The sequence below is a fragment of the Anabrus simplex genome, chromosome 6 (assembly GCF_040414725.1).
Source record: "Anabrus simplex isolate iqAnaSimp1 chromosome 6, ASM4041472v1, whole genome shotgun sequence".
NCBI classification, from domain to species: domain Eukaryota; kingdom Metazoa; phylum Arthropoda; class Insecta; order Orthoptera; family Tettigoniidae; genus Anabrus; species Anabrus simplex.
Window position 1 is genome coordinate 236,718,625 of NC_090270.1, and position 20,858 is coordinate 236,739,482.

At 39.3% G+C, this 20,858-nt stretch overlaps 1 protein-coding gene across 2 annotated transcripts in view; it reads left to right on the forward strand.

Annotated features, from left to right (window-relative positions):
• Positions 1 to 20,858, forward strand: part of LOC136876384 (RNA demethylase ALKBH5) — a 151,810-nt gene that overhangs the window by 12,859 nt on the left and 118,093 nt on the right. For both annotated transcript variants that reach the window (XM_067150285.2, XM_067150286.2), the window contains exons 3-4: positions 13,309 to 13,551; positions 13,931 to 14,062. In XM_067150285.2, coding sequence (XP_067006386.1) covers positions 13,309 to 13,551; positions 13,931 to 14,062 — 375 coding nt within the window. The remainder of the gene's footprint in view (positions 1 to 13,308; positions 13,552 to 13,930; positions 14,063 to 20,858) is intronic.

Sequence of the window (20,858 nt, forward strand, 5' to 3'; positions counted from 1 at the left end):
CCATTGTTTCTCTCTGAGTAGTGTTATATAGATGATGGTTGCCTATAGTAAGGCCCACGAGAGTTGAAGTCTGACAGGTGAGCGGCGAAAGCTGTAACTACGAAGTACGCTGCGTTGTCATAGTTACCTCAATTCGCGGTCTACCACCTTTCAGACAGGCTGAGTGTTTAATAAAACATGTAGGCCTAGGCCTAATGCAATTCATTTACCCTTGACCGGTTCCTAAGCTCGTGTTAATAATTCCAGCATTTAAGACAGAACACATTATCGATATATATAAGAAATTTCATAATCACTAACAAAAACATCAGTTTCTGACAATAACCTCAACAAATGTACATGTTAATTACAGTATACAACAACACTACCCACATTGATAGTTTTTATTATTTAACGCCGATTGTTAACGGTACCTGTACAATTCGGGAATAAACTACGGTATAATAAACACATTAGGAAGACGGTAATTCATCGAGAAAAGAAATCAGTCAGAATATGAATGACAATGATGGAATTAAGGAGACATTTGGACTTTCCCCCGTAATTGCTCAGAAAATAGCAATAAAATGTACAGACATGCAATGTACACAAAGCACTGAACCGAGATATTTGTAAAAAATAAAAAGTACTCACTGCTCTGCCGACAGCAATCAGTCATCTAGAAGGGGCTCTATCCCATCCATATCATCTCCTGTACTATCCTGCTCGTTGTCACTGACACAATCATTTCTCTTCCCTGGCTTCGAACAGTCACACCTCGGCCAGTTGTATTTTTTGGCGTTTCTTTTGACTTGGAAGTCATTGTTAAACACTCAAAAGAACCGATCAAATAAAACTACACGGATTCTTAACGAATAATGGAGTACTTCACACTAACACTATAGTCACACTACAAGATCGCTAACATCTACAGACGAACAAAACTAGGAACAACTAGCCACCGATAAACTTAAAGAAATAAACTAACACCTAACATAATATTCTGAAAACATACACATTAAGCAGCAACGACTAGCACAGCTAACGCAGTACCATTCGGAATACTATCACAAAAGCGACTGAGAGCAAGCCAACCCACGTGGTGATAGTGTCCTAAAATGTTGCAACTCTGTTATCGTTGCCATAGCAACAGGCCATTTTCGAACAGCGTTAGTCAACTTTTTCTCGCCGGTGGCGCTAAACGTCAGACTTCAACTCTCGTGGGCCCTACTGTAGTTGTACTTCCTCTTAAAACAATGATCACCACCATCATTCGCAGATGATCTCGTGATCCTGTCTAGTAACACTGACACAGCTACAAAGCTGATACATATACTAAATCAGGGAGCAGCTAAAGCATGACTTCAAATTTCATTTGAAAAAAAAATTATTAACATCAATACAGCCCCCAATCACTTGAAGACAGAGCGTGGTAAGATATAAAGAGTTGACAGCTTCAAGTACCTTGGGGAAATTGTACAGCAGAAAATTAGCGAGAGAACTACACCAGGCGAGAGAAGAAGGCTGCTGCTTTTTGCAGGACACATGCTTTATACAAGAGAAAGGCCATCTCGAGGCTGCTAAATTAAGACACTACAACGCAGTGATTAAAATAGTGTGTCTGTATGCTAGTGAATGCTTCTGAATGACAGGAATGTCGGAAATAAGCGAAGCCGAGAGATTTGAGAGAAAGATCCTCCAAAAGATAATGGGTACAGAAATTTTGGATGGCTGGTATAGGTTATGAGGACGGGGAGAACTGTACCAGAAAAGTGAAAGAATGATTGAGCCAGTGAGAAAAAGACTTAAATTTTATGGTTTTATGGACATTGTTTAGAATGGGTGAGAAGAGGCTGACAAAACAGTTTTTTTAAAAACACTTGACAGTAGACCTAAAGTTTCCAACAATTGTTCTGGGAGGTAAGAAAGGACCTTGAGCAGTCTGTATTAAATCTGGAAGACATCCTAAACTGAACCAAGTGTAGATTAGTCATCGAAAACTTCAGAGGCATCCATGACGAACAGAAACTGAATAAGGGATCGATACAGGAAAGAAAACAGGCCATCAGAGAAAGAATGCTAAGATTTTGGGCTGCAAAGATGATTTCCAGTAATGTGTCATTATTGCTTAACGTGATCTCAAATGGCTGTAAATGAATATAATATAACAATTAACCCATTAGTTAGCCCGGATACTCCCTCAAATCAAATGTCTGGTCATTTTTATCAACAAAAATTCCATGTCATGGTTTTAATGAGATGCTGTCCTTAATATAGCATATTACCAATGAAGTTAACACCCCTGTTTACTAATATTGTGCTGGTATCATGCAAATACTTCAGCAACATTACATGTTGTTTGAATCATCAATCCACAGACTCCATGCCACCCTATCCTTTGCCAACCTTTTCATTTCTATATAACTGCTGCGTCCGACTTCATTCCTGTTGGTGTGTTTTGGTTATTTTAAAAGACTGCCTTTAAGTGTCTGAGGCGTTCTTTCACAATCAAGAAGCAACTAAGAAGCAGCCTAAATTGTACTCTTCACAATACATTGTCAGCACATACGACAAGAAACCAAGACGCTTATATTTTTATTTCACAACAAAACTTAATGAAGTTTTAAACAGTCTTATCCAGTCTATATCAAAAAACAATCGGTTTCAAAACCTTCATTTGTGATAGACAACACATTCAATGTCGGTTCGTCAAACGATATATGTGGGTCAAATAACTCCTTAGGATAAATATACTATTTACCCAAGACCATTGTCATCCTAATGGTCCTCAGATGAGATGGAGATCCATTTTAGTTTTGGACATTTTTTAAGAAGTCAGATAAAATAGAACTGACAAGTTTTAATTGTGTTAAAATACCATAAATTTTATATTACTCACATTTATGTATTGTTCACACTAAAAAAAGAGATATCATTGTGGCATGTTAATTTTTAAGGGATTACTGTGTAACATTAATGTTCATAATTTATATTACATAAGGGTTAAATAAGGTCCCAGACCTTGACCTTAAAGTTGTCTACAGGCTGAAGATGCCCAAAGTAGGGTGAAACATATACCTGGTAAATCCATATACATTCACGTAGATCCAAACTACATTAAATGTGGTATGTATTGAACAGATGGTTTTATTAAATTATCCTGGAGATATTTATGCATAACATCATTTTCAATATCGAACAAGAATGAGAATTGTAACTTGTTGCCTCTTTTCGAAAGTCCTCGATCCTTATCACTGCAGACTGATTTTTATACAGATTGTAGATCATTCTTCATTCTTGGTACCTGATTCCGATCACCTTCAGAATCTCAAACAGCTTGGTCCAATCAACATTATCAAATGCCTTTTCAAGATCTACGAACGCCATGTAGGTTGTCTTGTTCTTCTTAATTCAATCCTCTAAGATCAGACGTAAAGTCAGAATTGCTTCACGTGTTTCAACATTTCTTCTGAAGCTAAATTGATCTCCCAACTCAGTTTCAACTTGTCTTTCCATTCTTCTGTAAATAATGTGTTAAAATTTTGCAGGCATGAGATACTAAACTAAAGATGCGGTAGTTTTCCCACTTGTTAGCACCGGCTTTCTTGGGAATAGCATAACATCTGCCGAAAATCTGATGGCACTTCTCCTGTCACATACATCGTACACACTAGATGGAATAACCTCGTCATGCTCTATTCTCCTAATGCAGTCAGTAATTCAGAGGGAATGTCATCAATTTCAGGTGCCTTGTTCCTATTTAGGTCTATCAAAGCTCTTGTCAAATTCTGACCTCAACACTTGGTTCCCATTTCATCAGCATCAACGGCCTCTTCTTGTTTTTACTTTGATGCCACTGTTGGAATAAGTTCCTGCCATCTTTCTGCCTTGTCTTCTTTCCCTAGAAGTGGTTTTCCCTCTGAGCTCTTAATATTCATACACCTAGTTTTCCTTTCTCCAAAGGTTTCCTTGATTTTCCTGTATGCAGCATCTACCTTTCCAAGGACCATACAACCTTCGACATCCTTGCACTTTTCCTTCAGCCATTCTTCTTTAGCTGTCCTGCACTTTCTGTCAACATTCTTTATTCGCCTGTATTCCTTTATGGCCTCTTCATTTTTGTGCATTCTTGTACATTCGTCGTTCATCAATCAGGTCCAGTATCTCCTGAGTTATCCATTGATTCTTAGGTGATCTTTCCTTTCTTCCTAACATTTCTTCAGCAGCTCTAGAGACCTCATTCTTCACGACTATCCATTCTTCCTCTATTGTGTTTCCTTCAGCCTTTTCGATTTAGTCCTTGTGCAATATGTTCCTTGAAAATGTCCCTCACACTCTTTTCTTTCAACTTGTCTAGATCCCATCTCATTGTATTCCTTCCTTTCTTCAAGTTTTTCAACTTCAGACGGCATTTCATGACCAAGTTGTGGCCAGAGTCCACGTCTGCTCCTTTGCAATTCTTCTCTTACATTCTCTTCCTTGGCCTACCACTGCTTTCCAATCTCCCATCACAATTAAATTCTCGTCTCCTTTTACATATTGTATTAAATCTTTTATCTTTTCATATATTCTTTCGATTTCATCATCATCTGCTGAACGAGTAGGCATATAGACCTCCACTATTGTGGTGGGCATTGGTTTGGTGTCAATCTTGACAACAATAATCCTTTCACTATTCTGGTCGTAGTAGCTTTCCTGCTGCCATATTTTCTTATTTATTATTAAACCAACTCGTGCATTTCCCCTGTTTGATTTTGTCTTGATAATTCTGTAGTCGCCTGGCCAAAAATCCTGCTCTTCCTCCCAACGTACTTCACTTATATCAGCTACATCTAACGTTAGTCTATCCATCTCCCTTTTCAGATTCTTTAACCTACCACGATTCAAACTTCTAGCATTTCATTCTCCGATTCGCAGAATGTCGGTATCCATCTTCCTGATGATTGGCCCCTCTTGTGTAGTTCCCACCCAGAGATCCGAATGGGGGACTATTTTACCTCCAAAATATTTTCTCCGTAGGAAGCCATCAGTATATCATTCATACAGAGAGAGCTGCATGTCCTCGGGAGTTAGTTAAGGCTGAGGTTTTCCGGTGCTTTCAGCCGCGTAGCAGTATCAACACAGCTAAGCCATGTTGAGTATTATTACAAGGCCATATCAGTCAGTCAGCCAGACAGCCGCCATTGCAACTTCCGGAGGGCTGCTGCTCCCGTTTCGATGAACCATTTGTTAGTCTGGTCTCTCGACAGATACCAATCCGATATGGTTGCAACTGCGGCTTGGCTATCTGCTTCATTGGGACACGTAAGCCTCCCCATTATGGCAAGGTCTCATGGTTTGCAGGGGACGCGATATTACATAGCTTCAATATACCAACATGGGCAGTGCTTACTTTCTGGGCTCCATGCATGGTGGCTAGGGTAACCATACATAATTTTTTCCCTGGACATGTACTCTTATAACTGGCAAAAGAGAAAGTTTGGTATTTAGTACACTAATGTAATAATATGATATGTGTCCTGAAAATAGATATCCATCACATATGGATTGAAGGGTAAATTTGTAATGCGTACCTTGGATACACTGGCTCTGATTGCTGTCCTTTCACTTTCCTCTCAGGTTCATCTGACGGTGTTATGCCAAGCCTTGTTTGAGTATGATTTGTTGAAAATGGCTGCACTGACCCAGAATCCGCCAAATGATAAGCTCCATCATACTTTTTTTTAAACTAGAGTAACTTGAACAACCAGTGGAAATTCATTGGTGGATTGTGGGTGCTTATGGTAACATTATGAATAGACAAAGTGGCATCAAGAATTCCCAGGAAGCAGGACTGATATTCTTGATGAACGCATGAGAAGTAGGCTGACAATGATATGTTACAAGAATAAGTCAAGACATGATTGGTGAAGGGGCAGGGGGTAGACTTTTTTGACTGGGATACAGAAGCTTACTAAATAAATGTTTGTGTTACAGCGACGACAAAGTTAGAAAGTCTTGTATTTAGCCTACCTTAAATTGTGCACAATGGAAGTTTTATCGATGAAATGTTATATGAATTCATATTGGCCTTTGTATCTTTACTTGACGAGCTGAGTTGCTCAGGCAGTTAAGGCGCTGGCCTTCTGACCCTAACTGGCAGGTTCAATCCTTAAAATAATAACTTATGTTGTAATGGTCCACCTTTTTAGTAATATATTATGCAATGTTTAGGTTAAATTTTTAATCTAGGAACGTACCTGCCAACTTTCCTGATTTAGGCGGGAGACTCCCGATTTTCGACAGTTTTTCCCGCCTCCCAATTATTCTATTATTTCTCCTGATTTTAGCTTATTTTTTGATGAACTTCAAACATTTGTTTTCAGATCTTGCTATTTCAGCTTTGTACGCTAGTGACCGGAAGTCCTTCGATCATTAGCCACTTTCATATGAAATATCGACGTTAATTATACGAGAAATGCGCGCGAATGTGTGATGTTTATTGAAACCTGTACATTGCGATGTGCATATCGATTGTCAATCTGTCATTCTCGGTGCTATGTTCATGTTCGTTCACATGCAGTCTATTGTATTCTACAGACTAGTTGCTAGTTTGGAGTCTTATTTTAGTAATTTAGTGACAGAATTTCAAAGATAGCGACTAGTGACTTTTCTAGAGATTTTAGGAGCCGGTTGGAGACAATTCTGGCAAATTTTAATTTATTACTTGTTAAAAAAGGCATTGCACTTCACATAAGTGTGCGGGCGCATGATGCAACATATTAATATATGCATTTGCTAAGTAATGGCATCTAATTGCTTGAATATGCATTTGCTAAGTAATGGCATCTAATTGCTGGACTGATTCACACATGTGGAGCATGAGTTTTCCGAAGGCTTATCAGAGGCCGATCATCTCACTCACTTACTTCCCGTGTGGGAATAGAGATATGTAATTTTTAGCCTTGTAGCCTCATATAGCAAAGGTTGGGTTTTGAGACAATAAGCAGTTTTGACCAATTTGATTTATCCTGATTTTTCCTGATTTTCATATAAAAATTTCCTGATATTTGGTTTTGTAAAGTTGGCAGGTATGTAGGAACTAGTTTTGGCTGTGGCAGGCCATCATCATCCTTAATGCAAAACTGTACAAACACATCCAATAACCAAAACAAATTTATAAACATACACAAATGACATTAAAAGGTGTTGAAAGCATCTGGGATGAACTATGTGCACAACACGTAAAATATGATGAAATTAAAATCAAGCTCTAAAATTCCTAGATGCATTGCATTATGTTAAAATGTTCTATTAGTGCTTCTTGTTAAAATATCATAAAAATGCTGAAAAGTTTCTCTGTTAGAAATTGTCAGTGGTTGAATCAAGGACGGCACACGCAGATAGCTGGCACGTTCTTAGATTGCAGCTGGTAGAAATTTACAATTCATTGTGGTTTCCATTAATTTAATCTGAATAAATTATGGTCAAAAGTTAATAAACTAAAAGGAGAGAGAGTGCTAATCAAATGGCACAGGTTATATGAGACTTACCTTTCGTTGCACCATGTGGTGCATGGCCTAATATTGTGTGCCTCATACTAACGGAGAGGAGTTGAGATTGTGAGATTCAAAGAAAAGGGGAGGGCGGAGAACAGAAAGGGGAGGGAGAGGAAGGGGGATTAAGGCGGGGCCGAAGGATGTGAGAAAACAGATGGCTGCTGAGGAAAGGTGCTGTGAATAGTATGAAAAATTGAATTACGACTTTTTGGTTTGACGTTTCTAAAAATGAGAATTAGAAGATCAAACAGGATATTTGGCTTTTCTGAAATGTCGTTAAGATTATAATTTGGGTTAAAATATTGATCTATATATATGAAGCAGCTTTCTATAATGTTAAGGAGGGGTCCTTTGTTGATGATTTTGAGAATTTCCATATTTTGTTTGGTGCCTATGAATTTGTGATTATAGTCATGCATATGCTGTCCCACAGCCAAAAATTTATAGTACTTCAGGGCATTAACGTGTTCCGAGTACCTTATATTAAAGTTCTTCCCAGTCTGTCCAACGTAAGAATTTTTGAGGTCTCTTTTTGACACTGGAACATTGAAGGCTTGGTACACCATGCTGTTGTACGCTGCTCGTTGCAAATAATCCTGTACACTCCTGCTTTTGAAAAACTATTGAACTTGTGTATGCATGTGGCATTATGTAAGATTTCTGCATTCCTATTATTGGTTTTGAAAACTACTTTTACATCGTGCTTTTTAAAGATGTAGGTGACTTTGTAAATTTGTTCGTCGAACGTAAAGGTAGAAAAAGAGTTGTTTTGTTTATCTTTTTTCAAAGTGGTTGAGGGGTGATATTTATATTTATTGATTATTCTTTCAATAAAGAAACGGTTGTATCCATTAGATTTAGCACTATTACGAATAGTGTTCAACTCATTTTTGAGGTCGCTTTTTGACATTGGAACATTGAAGGCTCAGTACACCATGCTGTTGTACGCTGCTCGTTTGTGAATTTGAGAGTGTGAAGAATCTTGACGGATTGTAGTGACTGTTTTGGATAGGATTTCTGAAAATCTTAAAGGAGCCTGGGTGCCTGATAATAGTAAAGTCTAAAAAATTAATTGTCTGTCCAGTTTCTGATTAATGCGGATCAATGTTATTTAAATGAGAGTGGTAGCAGTGTCTGTTATGATTTCATTCATAATTACTATGGTGTCATCTACGTGTCTTGTCCAGAAAAGGATGTCAAAGTTATTATTATTATCAATTTTGGTGTGTTCCAAAAAACCCAAGTAAATTTCGGCCAAGATACCAGAGGCCGGCGATCCCATAGCCAGTCCTTCTTGTTGATAAATAACGTTACCAAAAGTGAAATAATTTATTGTTTATAACTAATTTCTAATATACTTAGGCCGCTGTATTTCCTTAAATTGTTTTGAATGGTGGGGTATACAGACTTGCTCCCACCTAGTGGAATCAAATCAAACCTGTCCTTGCAGACAAAATTGATTTTAAATAATAAGAGGCATACCGAAAGAGATGGGGTTTAAGTGGAAACGAAGAAGAAAATTATTGCTGGAAAGGAATTCATAATAGTAAACCAGCAGGGTTCCTATCCTCAGGAAGAAAAAAAAATTAAGCAGGAATGTAAATCAATATTTTATTTGACAAGAGCTGGGGAGGTGGTATTCTTATAATGATTCCTCAGGCGTCTTAATAAATGTACTGTAAATTTATTATTAATAAGAAAAGCGCATAAACGTGCAGAGAATTAAGGTTCATTGTTCTTAGGCTATATTCCATTAGTGATTTAGTGCGTTTTTGGCACTCGCTGAAGTGGTAGCGCTTACAGGCCTTCCCGCAGAGGCTGCATACACACTCTGGTGAGGGTTCGTGGAAACTGTTTCTTGTGCATAGCTTGTGGTGGAAACTGCACCGCGAGCCTAGTTACGGCGCTTCGTAAATTCATGTTTGGTCCCGTCCAGTTCCGATCTAGCATCGCATCTGTTGCGTAGAATTCGGGTCAGACGTCCGCTCTCGTGTTTCGTCTGTCTCGAAGTAGGTCCGACTCTTGTTTCGTCGCTGGCAGTGTTGTCTGAACCTCAAGTCTTCTATGAGGAAGCACGTTTTTGGGAGTTCGTAGGCCAGTCTCGAGGGGGCGTATTTTGATATTCCCAAAGTTCTCTTTAGGTATTTTGATTTCACACACTCAAGGGTTGAGAGGTCTCTAGTTGTCAGGTTGTTCCATAAGAGCTCAATGCCATAGGTCAGAATAGGCATTATCTTTGCATCGAAAAGTGTTAATGCGGTGTCTAGTGCTAGTCTTGTCAGATTTTTAATATCATAAATGGCTTTTATGGCGGCGGTTGCCCTCTCCCGTATGTGAATTTTGTAGGATGATCCCGATGGTTGTAGGGTGATTCCTAGGTACTTGAAGGAGTTTACAATCTTTAACTCTTCTGCTTCGTAGTATATTTTGTCTTGTGCAGAGATTCTTCCTCCCCTCCTGAAGATCATTTGCACGGTCTTGTTGGTATTCAGCTGGAGTCGGTTGTTTTCGACCCATTCCTGGAGCCGGTCTTACAGTGTCTTGCAGGGCCTCCCTGTCGTGCCAGCCTAATACGATGTCATCTGTGTAGAGGTACATTTTCACTGAGTCCTTTTGTAGGATGTCTGTGACTTCTGAAATGACGATGTTGAATAGGATTGGGCTAATCGGGTCTCCTTGTAAAACGCCGTTGGTCTGTACTATGTTTTCTGAGGTCGTCACGCCATCTTTGATTATGATTTTGTTGTAGGTGAGCAGGGTGTTGATAGCAGCTGTTGTTGGGTTATCCTTTCCTGTCATACTTTCAAGTTTCTTCATGAGTATTTGTCTGTTCAGCAGGTCAAAGGCTTTTGTGAAATCTACGAAGACTGTGTAGAATTTCTTCGACGGGGTCTTAGTGCGTCATGTATATCTTCCAGGAGGTTAGCAACTCCGTGAAGGGTTCCTCTTCCCTCCCCGAATCCGAACTGTTTCCGGCATTAAGGCGTCTGTTAGGGAGTAGAGTCTGTTCGTCAGGATTTTGGAGAATATCTCGAAGATGTTGTTCTCAAGTACAATTCCTCTGTATGCGTCGAGGTCCTCTATGCCTTTGCCCTTGTATAACAAGATGATGTTCGACTTCCTCCAATCTTCTGGTTATTTTTCCTGATGTGAGGCATTTGTTAAACATCATCATCCACAACTGGGCGAGTTGTTCAAGAGTTTCTATGAGGTTTTTGTTGAACACTTCGTCTGGTCCTGCTGCTTTTCCTTTTTTAGATTCTAGGATGGCTTGTCTTACTTCGTCCTCGGTTATTGGTTCAGATTCTACGGTGTATGTCTCTTCCGTTTCGTATGCTTGTTCTAAGTTCTTGTTGTAAAGCTGAATGAAGTGCTGTTCCCAAACATTCATCAGGATTCCTGCCACTCCTGCTCTGCTTTTCTTCTTGATCGCTATAAAGGGGTCCTTTAGGGCTTCTTCTGCTTGTCTTTGTGTATATGCTTTTGTGTGATTTGCTATTTTGAGCAGGTTTAGCTTCTTGTATTCTTTTCTCTTTTGTGCATATGCTTTCAGGTTGTCTGATGTATTTGTGTGTTTCGCTCTGTGGAGGAGGTGTAGGGCTTCTTTTCTGGTGTGGTAGCATTCTGCGTCAAACCAGGGCTGTGCTATTCTTGTTTTCTTCAGCAATGGAGTCCAGTGCAGATTGGAGCAGTCCTTCTTCTATTAGGCTTGGAACATTTTGTAGGAGTTCCTTTCTCTTTTCTAATGCGTCATTGTTCAGTTTCCTTGAGATCTTCTGTGTATGGGAGGTTTTCGTCAATACAGACGCTCCTGATATGGCAAATATGGTGCAGACTGGTAGGTGTTTTTTCAGTGGGGCGACTGTTGATCGTTCCAGCACTTCTTGTGATTTTATTTTAATGTGTTTTCCTCTGTAGAAAACCAGGTCTACTGTACTGGATCCATTAGGCGCAAGGTATGTCTTTTCTTCCTTTTTATTGACCAGTGTGAACGCTTCTTCCTGTAGTAATTCCAAAACCAGAGCTGTTGTTTGGTCAGACTTGTCCAGTCTGCAGTTTAGGTCTCCTCCCAGAATCACATTTTCTTCTTCCCTTGTCATTGAGATTGCATTAATTATCTGTTCTACTGTATCGTCGACTGTTTGCGCTGGACTTGTGTAGAGTCCTATGATAGTTAGTCTGTCAGCTTTCATGATGACTGTGTTTTGCTTTGAGTTTTCCTATGGTGGTGTTATACATGACGGTTACGCCTCCTTCTGGTCTACCGGGTTCTTTTGTTTTTGCCAGTGCATGTGTACTGTAGAAGAGGGGTTCGTCGATGTGCTCTGAGAGGAAAGTTTCAGTGGCTATTACTGCGTCGAAATTGTTCCAAAAGTAGGTAGGGGTTGCTGCTTTTAGATTCTTTAGGCCTTCTACGTTCCATAGGAGTAGTTTTGTGTGTTTTTGTCTTCTTGGTTCGTTTGGGTTGGGGGTCTTTCTAGTCAAGTCTTCCTCCTGTGGACCGACGAAAACGTCTGACCATAACTCCTCTTCGCCAGAAGTTTGCGTCGGTCGCCTTTTCTAGATCTTCTATTGGTATTCCTACGCGAAAGGCCTTTAGAAGGCCAACTGTTGACAGCTCCACGCACTCTTTCATTTCGGTAACGCCTTGTTTTTGTAATTTTTTCTTTTGAGACTTCATGGTGTAGTTTCCCAATGTACAGCCATGCATATCGAGGGCCTGCTTGAAGTTCTCCTTCTATTGGTTCCTGTATTCCTACTGTTTTGTGGGGTTCTCTAGGTTTTTGTGGCCTTCTGGCTGCGCCTGGGTATGTCCCGTTTCTGCTTTCCGGCTCGGGTTCTTGCTCTGGGCGAGATTCTGGTATTTCGTTGTCACCTATTTCTTGTGATTCTTCCTGTTGTGATGTTTCAGAGGTTTACGTCTGTTGGGGTACTGTAAATGTAAATGCCTCCAATAAAATTGTACACCTTGAGGGTGAGCCTGTAGGGTTCATTCAAGGCTTCCAGCTTATTTATAAGGCGGCAACGGCTATTTGTAGTATGGACAGATGATAATGAATATTACTGAGACCGACAGATGACAGGAGAAATGATTGGGTGCATTCCTTGACTGACAAGTGTGTCTCAGTTACTGTTTTCTTGTACTGTGCAATTATGGCTGCTTAATAAATAAACTGTGGATATTGCCTGTAAGAGACAAGGATAATATTGTGCGTGAGTTGAATGAAGAAACTTGGGCATTCGTGTACAGCATTATCTCTGTCTCAGTCTATAATAATATCCCCCACTGTCGGCAGCACTGAAGATGGTTTTCCGTGGTTTCCCATTTTCACGCCAGGCAAATACTGGGGCTGTACCGTAATTAAGGCCACGGCCACGTCCTTCCCATTCCTAGGCCTTTCCTGTCCCATCGTTGCCATAAGACCTATCTGTGTGGGTGCGACATAAAGCAACTAGCAAAAAAAATCAGTCTATAATACACCCCACTACACCTCCCTTCCCTGAAGAACAGTAGTGGGCAGCAATTTGTGCTCTGTCATAGCAAATACGGAAAATTCATCAATTTGAATTGCGCACCCGGAAGTAACAAAGTACTGTAACCCCATTTTCTCGAAAAGAAAAATTTTCTTCGCCAATCCGATTACGCTATTGCTCTTTATATACCACAAAGAGCATCTCTCATTTTTTGTTGGCATAATTTAGATACATCCTGTATAGTAACGAGCATGGTCTTGCTGCTTTTAAATGACTACAAAAAATGCTCTTGAGGGTTGGCTTGATGTTGTTTCAGGTATTTCTTTGGTGAAGGCTACACATATGGATCACAACTCTCCAAGAGAGGGCCTGGGATGGAACGGCTTTATCCACCTGGTGAAGTGGATCCCATTCCGGACTGGGTTCATAAACTAGTAATTAAGCCTCTGGTGAAGGCAGGCATGGTTCCTGAAGGATTTATTAACTCTGCCGTGATCAACGACTATCAGCCTGGTGGATGTATTGTCTCTCACATCGACCCAATACATATATTTGACAGGTAGGAAGTTACTATAGTGATTATTAAATACGTGATATAACTTTACTTTTTTTTATGAAGATGTGCTTGTTTGAATAATGTATATTCCAATAAGAATGTCAACTTGCTTCATTATGCTATATAATATTGAATATCATGATATATAATTGGTATGCATGTAACAGCCCATAATTCCTGGGATTTTTAAATTTAGTTTTGTCTTGATTTCTTTCCAGTTAGTTGGGTAGAATGTCTTTAAAAGTTGTGCCTCTATTTGTTTTTGCTTTGGTATATTCAATTTCTTTTCATAACACTCACTGACCATACTCTTAAACGAAAGCACACATTGCTCAGATTTTGTCTTTATTTGCTTGTTCTGTTGAATATTTTGGTGTTGCAGGCCCATCATCTCGGCATCATTTATGAGTGATAGTGCTCTTAGCTTCGGTTGCAAGTTCACTTTTAAGCCAATCCGTGTCTCGAAGCCCATCCTGTGCCTACCTCTTTCAAGGGGCTGCGTGACTGTGCTCAGGTGAGTTGGCTATTGTGAACAGAAATCAGGTTAATAAAAAATAAGTGTTTGACACGTCAAATGATAGTTTTAGTGAGTAAGTACTTGTGAATTGGTAAGATTCCATTAGAGGGTCGTTACCTAGGGCATAGTATTGCTCCACAGACAGCTGTTTGGCATATATGAGCATGAGCTGTCCTTGATCAATTGATTAACTGATCTGCAGAGAAATAGGAGCAAGAAAAGGAACACGTAGTAGGACAAACATAATGGCAGGTCAGTTTGGGAAGAGGGAGTGACAGAAAATGGACACAAGGACAAACAGAAAACACAAAAGGACAAGTACAATCTCCACATCTTCATGCACTGCCGTCTTGAAATAGATCCAACTCTCCTCAGTCCCCAACAAACTTGTTTCTGCTTCCCAGCTTCATTAGGAGGGTGGGCACCAACACCCAAGGGGCCACCAACACCCAAGGGGCCATCTTGACAGATTTTCATCCTTGATGTGGAAATGTAGGATAAGAAGAAAAGCTGGATAAGTACAGGAAAAGGGAAGAAACATGAATAAGATAAATACAGGTGGTAAAAGATTAGGAACATACGACAAACACAAAGGAGTAATGGATCCCAATGGGATAATACTAGTATTGGAAAGGAACGTGCTTGTTTGTTCCTTTTGTGGTATTAATCTGGAGAGGAGAGAGAGATGCATGTGGGCAGAGACAGTTTTTAACTCTGAAGTAAATGCTTCTATATCTGTGGTTGTAAATTACATACAGTTTTATAGGAATAAATTCGTATGGTCATTTGAATCTCCAATAATTAATGTTTGCTAGTGATCTGATCATTCTTTACCTTACAAATTAACCCAGGAAATTGGTGTTGAATCAGTACTGGCATTAGATATTACTAATCTAACTTCTCATTTTTCATGAACTCTATTCATTATTTTTCAGATCCCACAGTTAAACAATTACATTTTCATGACGGCATTATACTCTTAAGGGGAAAAAAAAAGACTTTTGTGAAATAATGTCTATTGGTTATGGTACTCTTTGTCCTTGTGGCAACCTGCAAATGATGTAGGAAGGTATCGTCACTGCCGAGACAAAACCTCCTATGTGAAATATTTTAGCTTAGAACTGTAGCCGGTAAGGTTCTGTCATCTAAGGTGCAATATTGTGTGAATATTGTCAAGGCATTCTCGCTCTTCATAATGTATGTGCTGCGGGCCAGTATATCTCCAGAAATATTATCATATAGGAGGTTTTATCCCGGCAACGACGATACCCAGTATAGTATAGTATTCATAGTATTTGGTCGTGTTTGGTACTCGTAGAGCTTATCGAAGAGATGTAAAGTACAGAACAAAAATGGCTGATAAGAAGAACTTCCAATGCAAATTCGGAAGGTAAATTCAGGGGTATTTTTGTTCTGCACTAAATATCTTTCTAATATGTACTGTATGCATTGAACATGACCTTATACATTCAAAGTTTATTTCAAAAGAAGTTAACCCTGGAATAAAATGTATTCAGTTCTCTACTACAGAAACTGACCCTCAGTAACTTTGCTGTAAGATAGACTGTAGTTAAACAAATGTATTACTCCACACATAAGGATGGTTTCTCAGGAGGAGGACTGACCTTATTGCTGTCTTAGGAATAGTTGGTTGGAAGCTCTCCTGTAATTGAAATTTCCTCCCAATATCATTCATCAATGTTGATGCATTTTGATATGTTCATGTTTGATTTGATGTACATTTGCAATATTACTTGATTTTTAATAGACCTTCACCAATTTTTTTTACTATCAAGTCCTTTTAATTGAAGCAGTGAATTGGCTGGCCAATTGGCCTTTCTGTTGTGCCTGGTGATTTATGAAACTTCAAGATTGCTTCTTCTTCTTATCTGGATGCTGTCTCCCTTCGAAGAAAAATCTGTCTTAGAAATATAGATATTAATAGAATCCTATTGGTATAATTAGAATCGGATTGATTGCAGTTTAGAATTGTAGCTTAACTATTCTTATTCTTTCTGTTTGCAAATAGTAATATAATAATAATAATAATAATAATAATAATAATTTATTTACCGGTTACCTCCATTGGGCGCATCTCATTGGAATTGAGGAATCTCGCTGGCTCTGCCGCCAGCAGAGTCAGAGGATAGTAGGGAAATAAAATACCACCGTGAAAAAAAAAACTGGTCCCTTGCCAGGGTTACGGCGAAGACTGGTAAATGACCAGAAGCCAGAAAACATCTTGAGGCAACCTCTAGGGCTAACAACCCTAGTTGTAAAAGGATGGGTACCCGTCCAAAGCAAAGTCAAGTCAAAAAGCATGATGGCACAACATTTCAAGAAACATACCCCAGGGGTTAAATCTTCGGATAAATCCCTCGTCGTGAATGCCACGGCGCATGAGTCTCATTTGGATTCTGGGGGAGACTCGATATCATGCAAGAGACGAGTCGGAGCATCTCGGTGTACCCCGAAGAGTCAAAAACTCAGGCCAAAATCTAAAACCTTTCTAGCAACTTTCAACATAAATTCACTTACACAAACTGGCAAGCTGAAAACCCTCACCAAAGCTCTTCACGAAAATCAGATATCCATAATGGCCCTACAGGAAACAAGGTACCCAGATGAAGAGATTTTTGAATCCGAAGGCTACCGATTTTTCAAGAGCAAAGCGCAAAGAGGAATCCTCAATGGAGCTGTGATGCTTGGAACCGCGTTTGCTGTTAGAACCAAGATCCTTAAATCGGTTGCAAATTTCGAACCTGTGAATGACAGATTGTCTATACTCACAATTAAATGCGCGAACAAAACATACGCCCTAGTTAACGCACATGCTCCTACAAACGATAAGAACAAGTCTGATCCAGACGAAGTTGATAATTTCTGGGACCTACTGGATTAAAAAATTAAATAAAATCCCCAAACACCATGTCAAGCTTCTTTTGGGTGACTTCAATGCCCAACTAGGTCATGAACAGAAGTACAAGAAAGTTATAGGAAATTACCCTGCTCACAAAAGAACCAATCCCAACGGCAAAAGACTAGTGTCCATTTGCGAAAATCACAACCGGCAGGTCATGTCGACCCACTTTCGCCATCTACCCAGAAAGCAAATGACTTGGCGTTCTCCCGTCCAAGCTCTTGGAGAGTTCCAAATTGATCACGTTGCAATCTCCAGGAGAAACAGCCCTGAGATTATGAATGTGAAGGTAAAGAAAGGCATCAATGTGGCCTCAGATCATTATATGTCTCTTATCAAATTCAAACCAATTCCCGCAAACACAAGGAAGACAACTAAACAGATCACACGCTTCGACAATGATAAACTTCGGCAAGGGGTCGAGGAGTTCCAGGAGAAGGCTAGACCAAATGACTGTGACTTTAATAACGTCAAAAGTCTCCTTGTTGAGGTCGCCAAAGACGTTGCAGAAATCAAGAGAAGCAAAAACCATGCCTGGTGGAATAGTACCTACTAATCAGTCCTCCAAGAAAGACTCAATTCGTGGAAACAGTACTACTCTACGAAATCAGAAAATGATTGGGAAACCTACAAAACCCAATGTGCCCAAGCAGCTAGGGTGTTCAGAACTGAGAAATGTAAATACAAAAAATCTCTCATTGAAAAAATAGAACAAAACTTTAGGAAGAATTAAAGCAGAGAGTACTATAGAGCCTTCAAACGCAAACTCACTGGCTATAAACCACCATCTCTATGCTTTGAGCAAAAGGACGGCACACTGGCGACATCAAATGAAGAAAATTGCAGCATTCTGGCAGATTACTTCAAGAATTTACTTAATTGCTCTAAACTGCTAAGCGCCATTGAGACCAAGGAACCCTTACTCAGGTACCCAGATTCCAGACCACCCGACAGAGATGAAATCAAGCACCACATTGCCCGTCTCAAAAATAACAAAGCGCCGGGGGAAGACTCAGTAGTAGCAGAACTATGGAAGTATGAGCCAGAGGGATCACTTGATATCTTGCAAAAGCAAATAGAAGAAATTTGGAACAAGGAGACCGTACCCGAAGATTGGAAAATAGCTTTGATCCATCCATTACACAAAAAAGGCAGCATGAAGAACATCGACAACTACAGAGGAATATCTTTGCTACCCGTGACTTACAAAATTCTATCACTTGCCATCCTGGAGCGTTTGGAAGCACAAGTCGAACATCAAATAGGTGAATACCAAGGAGGGTTCAGAAAAGGTCGCTCAACAGCTGAACAGATCCAAAATCTGAAAACGATCATCAGATATTGTACACTAAGGTCCAAGCAGTATGTGTCTGTCTTTGTGGACTTCAAGAAAGCGTACGACTCCATTGACCGGGAAGTCCTGCTAAACATCTTAAATGAATTTGGAGTTGATTTGAAACTGCTGGCATTAATTAGAGCCACCCTGACCGATACAAAATCCAAGGTGATGTTCCACAGATGTCTCTCGCATTCCTTTGACATCAAAACAGGAGTCCGACAAGGTGATGGGCTATCCCCGATACTCTTCAACTGTGTTCTTGAAAAGATCACCAGAACCTGGCGGGTGAGATTACAGGAAACCAACTACAGTCCATTGAGAATAGGAACGAAATCCAAGGGGATCGCAACAGACTGCTTAGCATTTGCCGATGATATTGCTGTTCTCTCAAACGACATACAAACCGCTAGAGCTCAAGTTGAAATTTTAAAGGAAATTGCCGAACAAACTGGTTTGCAGATATTGTTTGAGAAAACAGAAGTAATGACTAACATCAAAGAGGCTCCACCAAAACTCCATACAAAATACGGGGACATCGCCCGAGTAGACAAATTCAAATTCCTGGGTGAGATCATCATGAAAAATGGACTGGACAAAGAAGCACTTCAGGAGTGAGTACGCAAATTGGAAATAGCCTACCAAACATCCCGCACAATCTACAACAAAAAATGCCTTTCCCAAAACACCAAGATACGTCACTATGAAACAGTTCTGAAGCCAGTAGTTCTATATGCAGCCAAAACCCTGTCTCTAAATGCGAACAAAGGACTCCTTGAAGAACTGGAGAAAAGAGAACACGAAATTGTGGGATCAAAGTACAGAAATAGAATCCATCAAAAGAGATCCAACAAGGAAGTCTACAGCAAAATAGAGAAAATTACCGACACAATCAGAAAAAGACGGGCACGATTTTACGGTCATCTGAGAAGAATGGACGGAAGAAAGTTTACTAGAGAAATCTTTCACTTTTTTTATTCAAACCCCAAAACCACAATTCCCTGGTTTAGAAATACCAAAGAAGACCTGAAAATTCTACATATCTCAGCTGAAGACGCCCTTAACAGAGATCTCTTCCGCAAGAAAATATTGACGAACGGGCTAAACCAAGACGAGCAACCGAAGAGAAGACACGGTGCCCCTTGGACAGAGGAGCGTAAGCAGGCCCACTCACAAAGAATGAGGGAAATTTGGGCTCTACAGAAGACCAAGTTCAGTGTCAAATGCAACAAGACTTAACGTGGTCCTTGATGGCCCCAGCGAATTATATATAATAATAATAATAATAATAATAATAATAATAATAATAATAATAGTCATCATCATCATGATCATCTGTCTATACTTACACATATATAGTGTAGCTACACATTTCTATAGTTGGCCTTTTATTCCAAGTATTTTATAATTAGGATGTGTAAGTAGAATAATTCTAGTGTAGTTACTTTATCAGCTGGTTTCTTATTTGCATTACACATTATTTCCTTCATCTGAGATACAGTATATACTTTTGTTCATAGAATAAGCTGTTTTAGTTCTGTTGATATTTACATATTATTTCACATTTCTTTGATTACATAAAAGAATGTCTGAGGGATGAAGGTGTAAGGACTGTGGGTGTGAGTGGGAACTAAGTGAGATGAGGGAAGAGATAGTGAGTTTGAGGAAGATAATTAGACTTGTAATGCAGGACAGGAATGAAGATAGTTCTTCCTCAATCAATGTACAGGACATTGTAGGTAGGCAGGAGAGAGGGGAAGGAAGGAGAGAAATAATGGTAGACAGGTGGTGATGCAAGTGTGCAATAGACTAGTATAACAGTTCTCTAAACCCATGGGTAAATAGTGAAAATATCAAGCTTGATTAGTAGGTGTTGTTGTTGTTGTTGTTATTATTATTATTATTATTATTATTATTATTATTATTATTATTATTATTATTATTATTATTATTATTATTCAGGTCTTAAAACGTGTTGCGTATACATTTAGCACATTGAACACATTAAACACATTAAAATACATGGAACATAGTATAATACACTTGATAAGTTTAAACATAGTACATAGTATTATGTAAATTTCACCCACATAGCACGTGGCTTGTATTGAATAGGTGGTACAATAGAATAAATTATTTTGTGATAATTTGCTTATAGTCTGCTTCAATATGAACCAACCATGAAAATTGTCTCTTGCAATGTGAGTTTATATCACAATACTTCTGCTGTATATTTATTAAAACAAATTTATTTAATGTAAGAGCACATAATTAGTAGTATATAATTTATAATTACCTGTAAATCATCATCATAATCTGAAGTTTCCAGCTGTTGGCTGGGTCTGCTTAATTACCTGTAAATATAATGTATAAATACGATTTAATGTTGTGCAACACAGGGTAATAGTCTAGAACAACGCACCTTTGTCACTCGAGTTTTACAGAATGTTCTATTCACTTGTACATAGGTTATTGGAGACTCGAGAAGATACGAGAAAGCATGTTGTGTCATTCTTTTCTGGAAGCCTGGCCAAGCA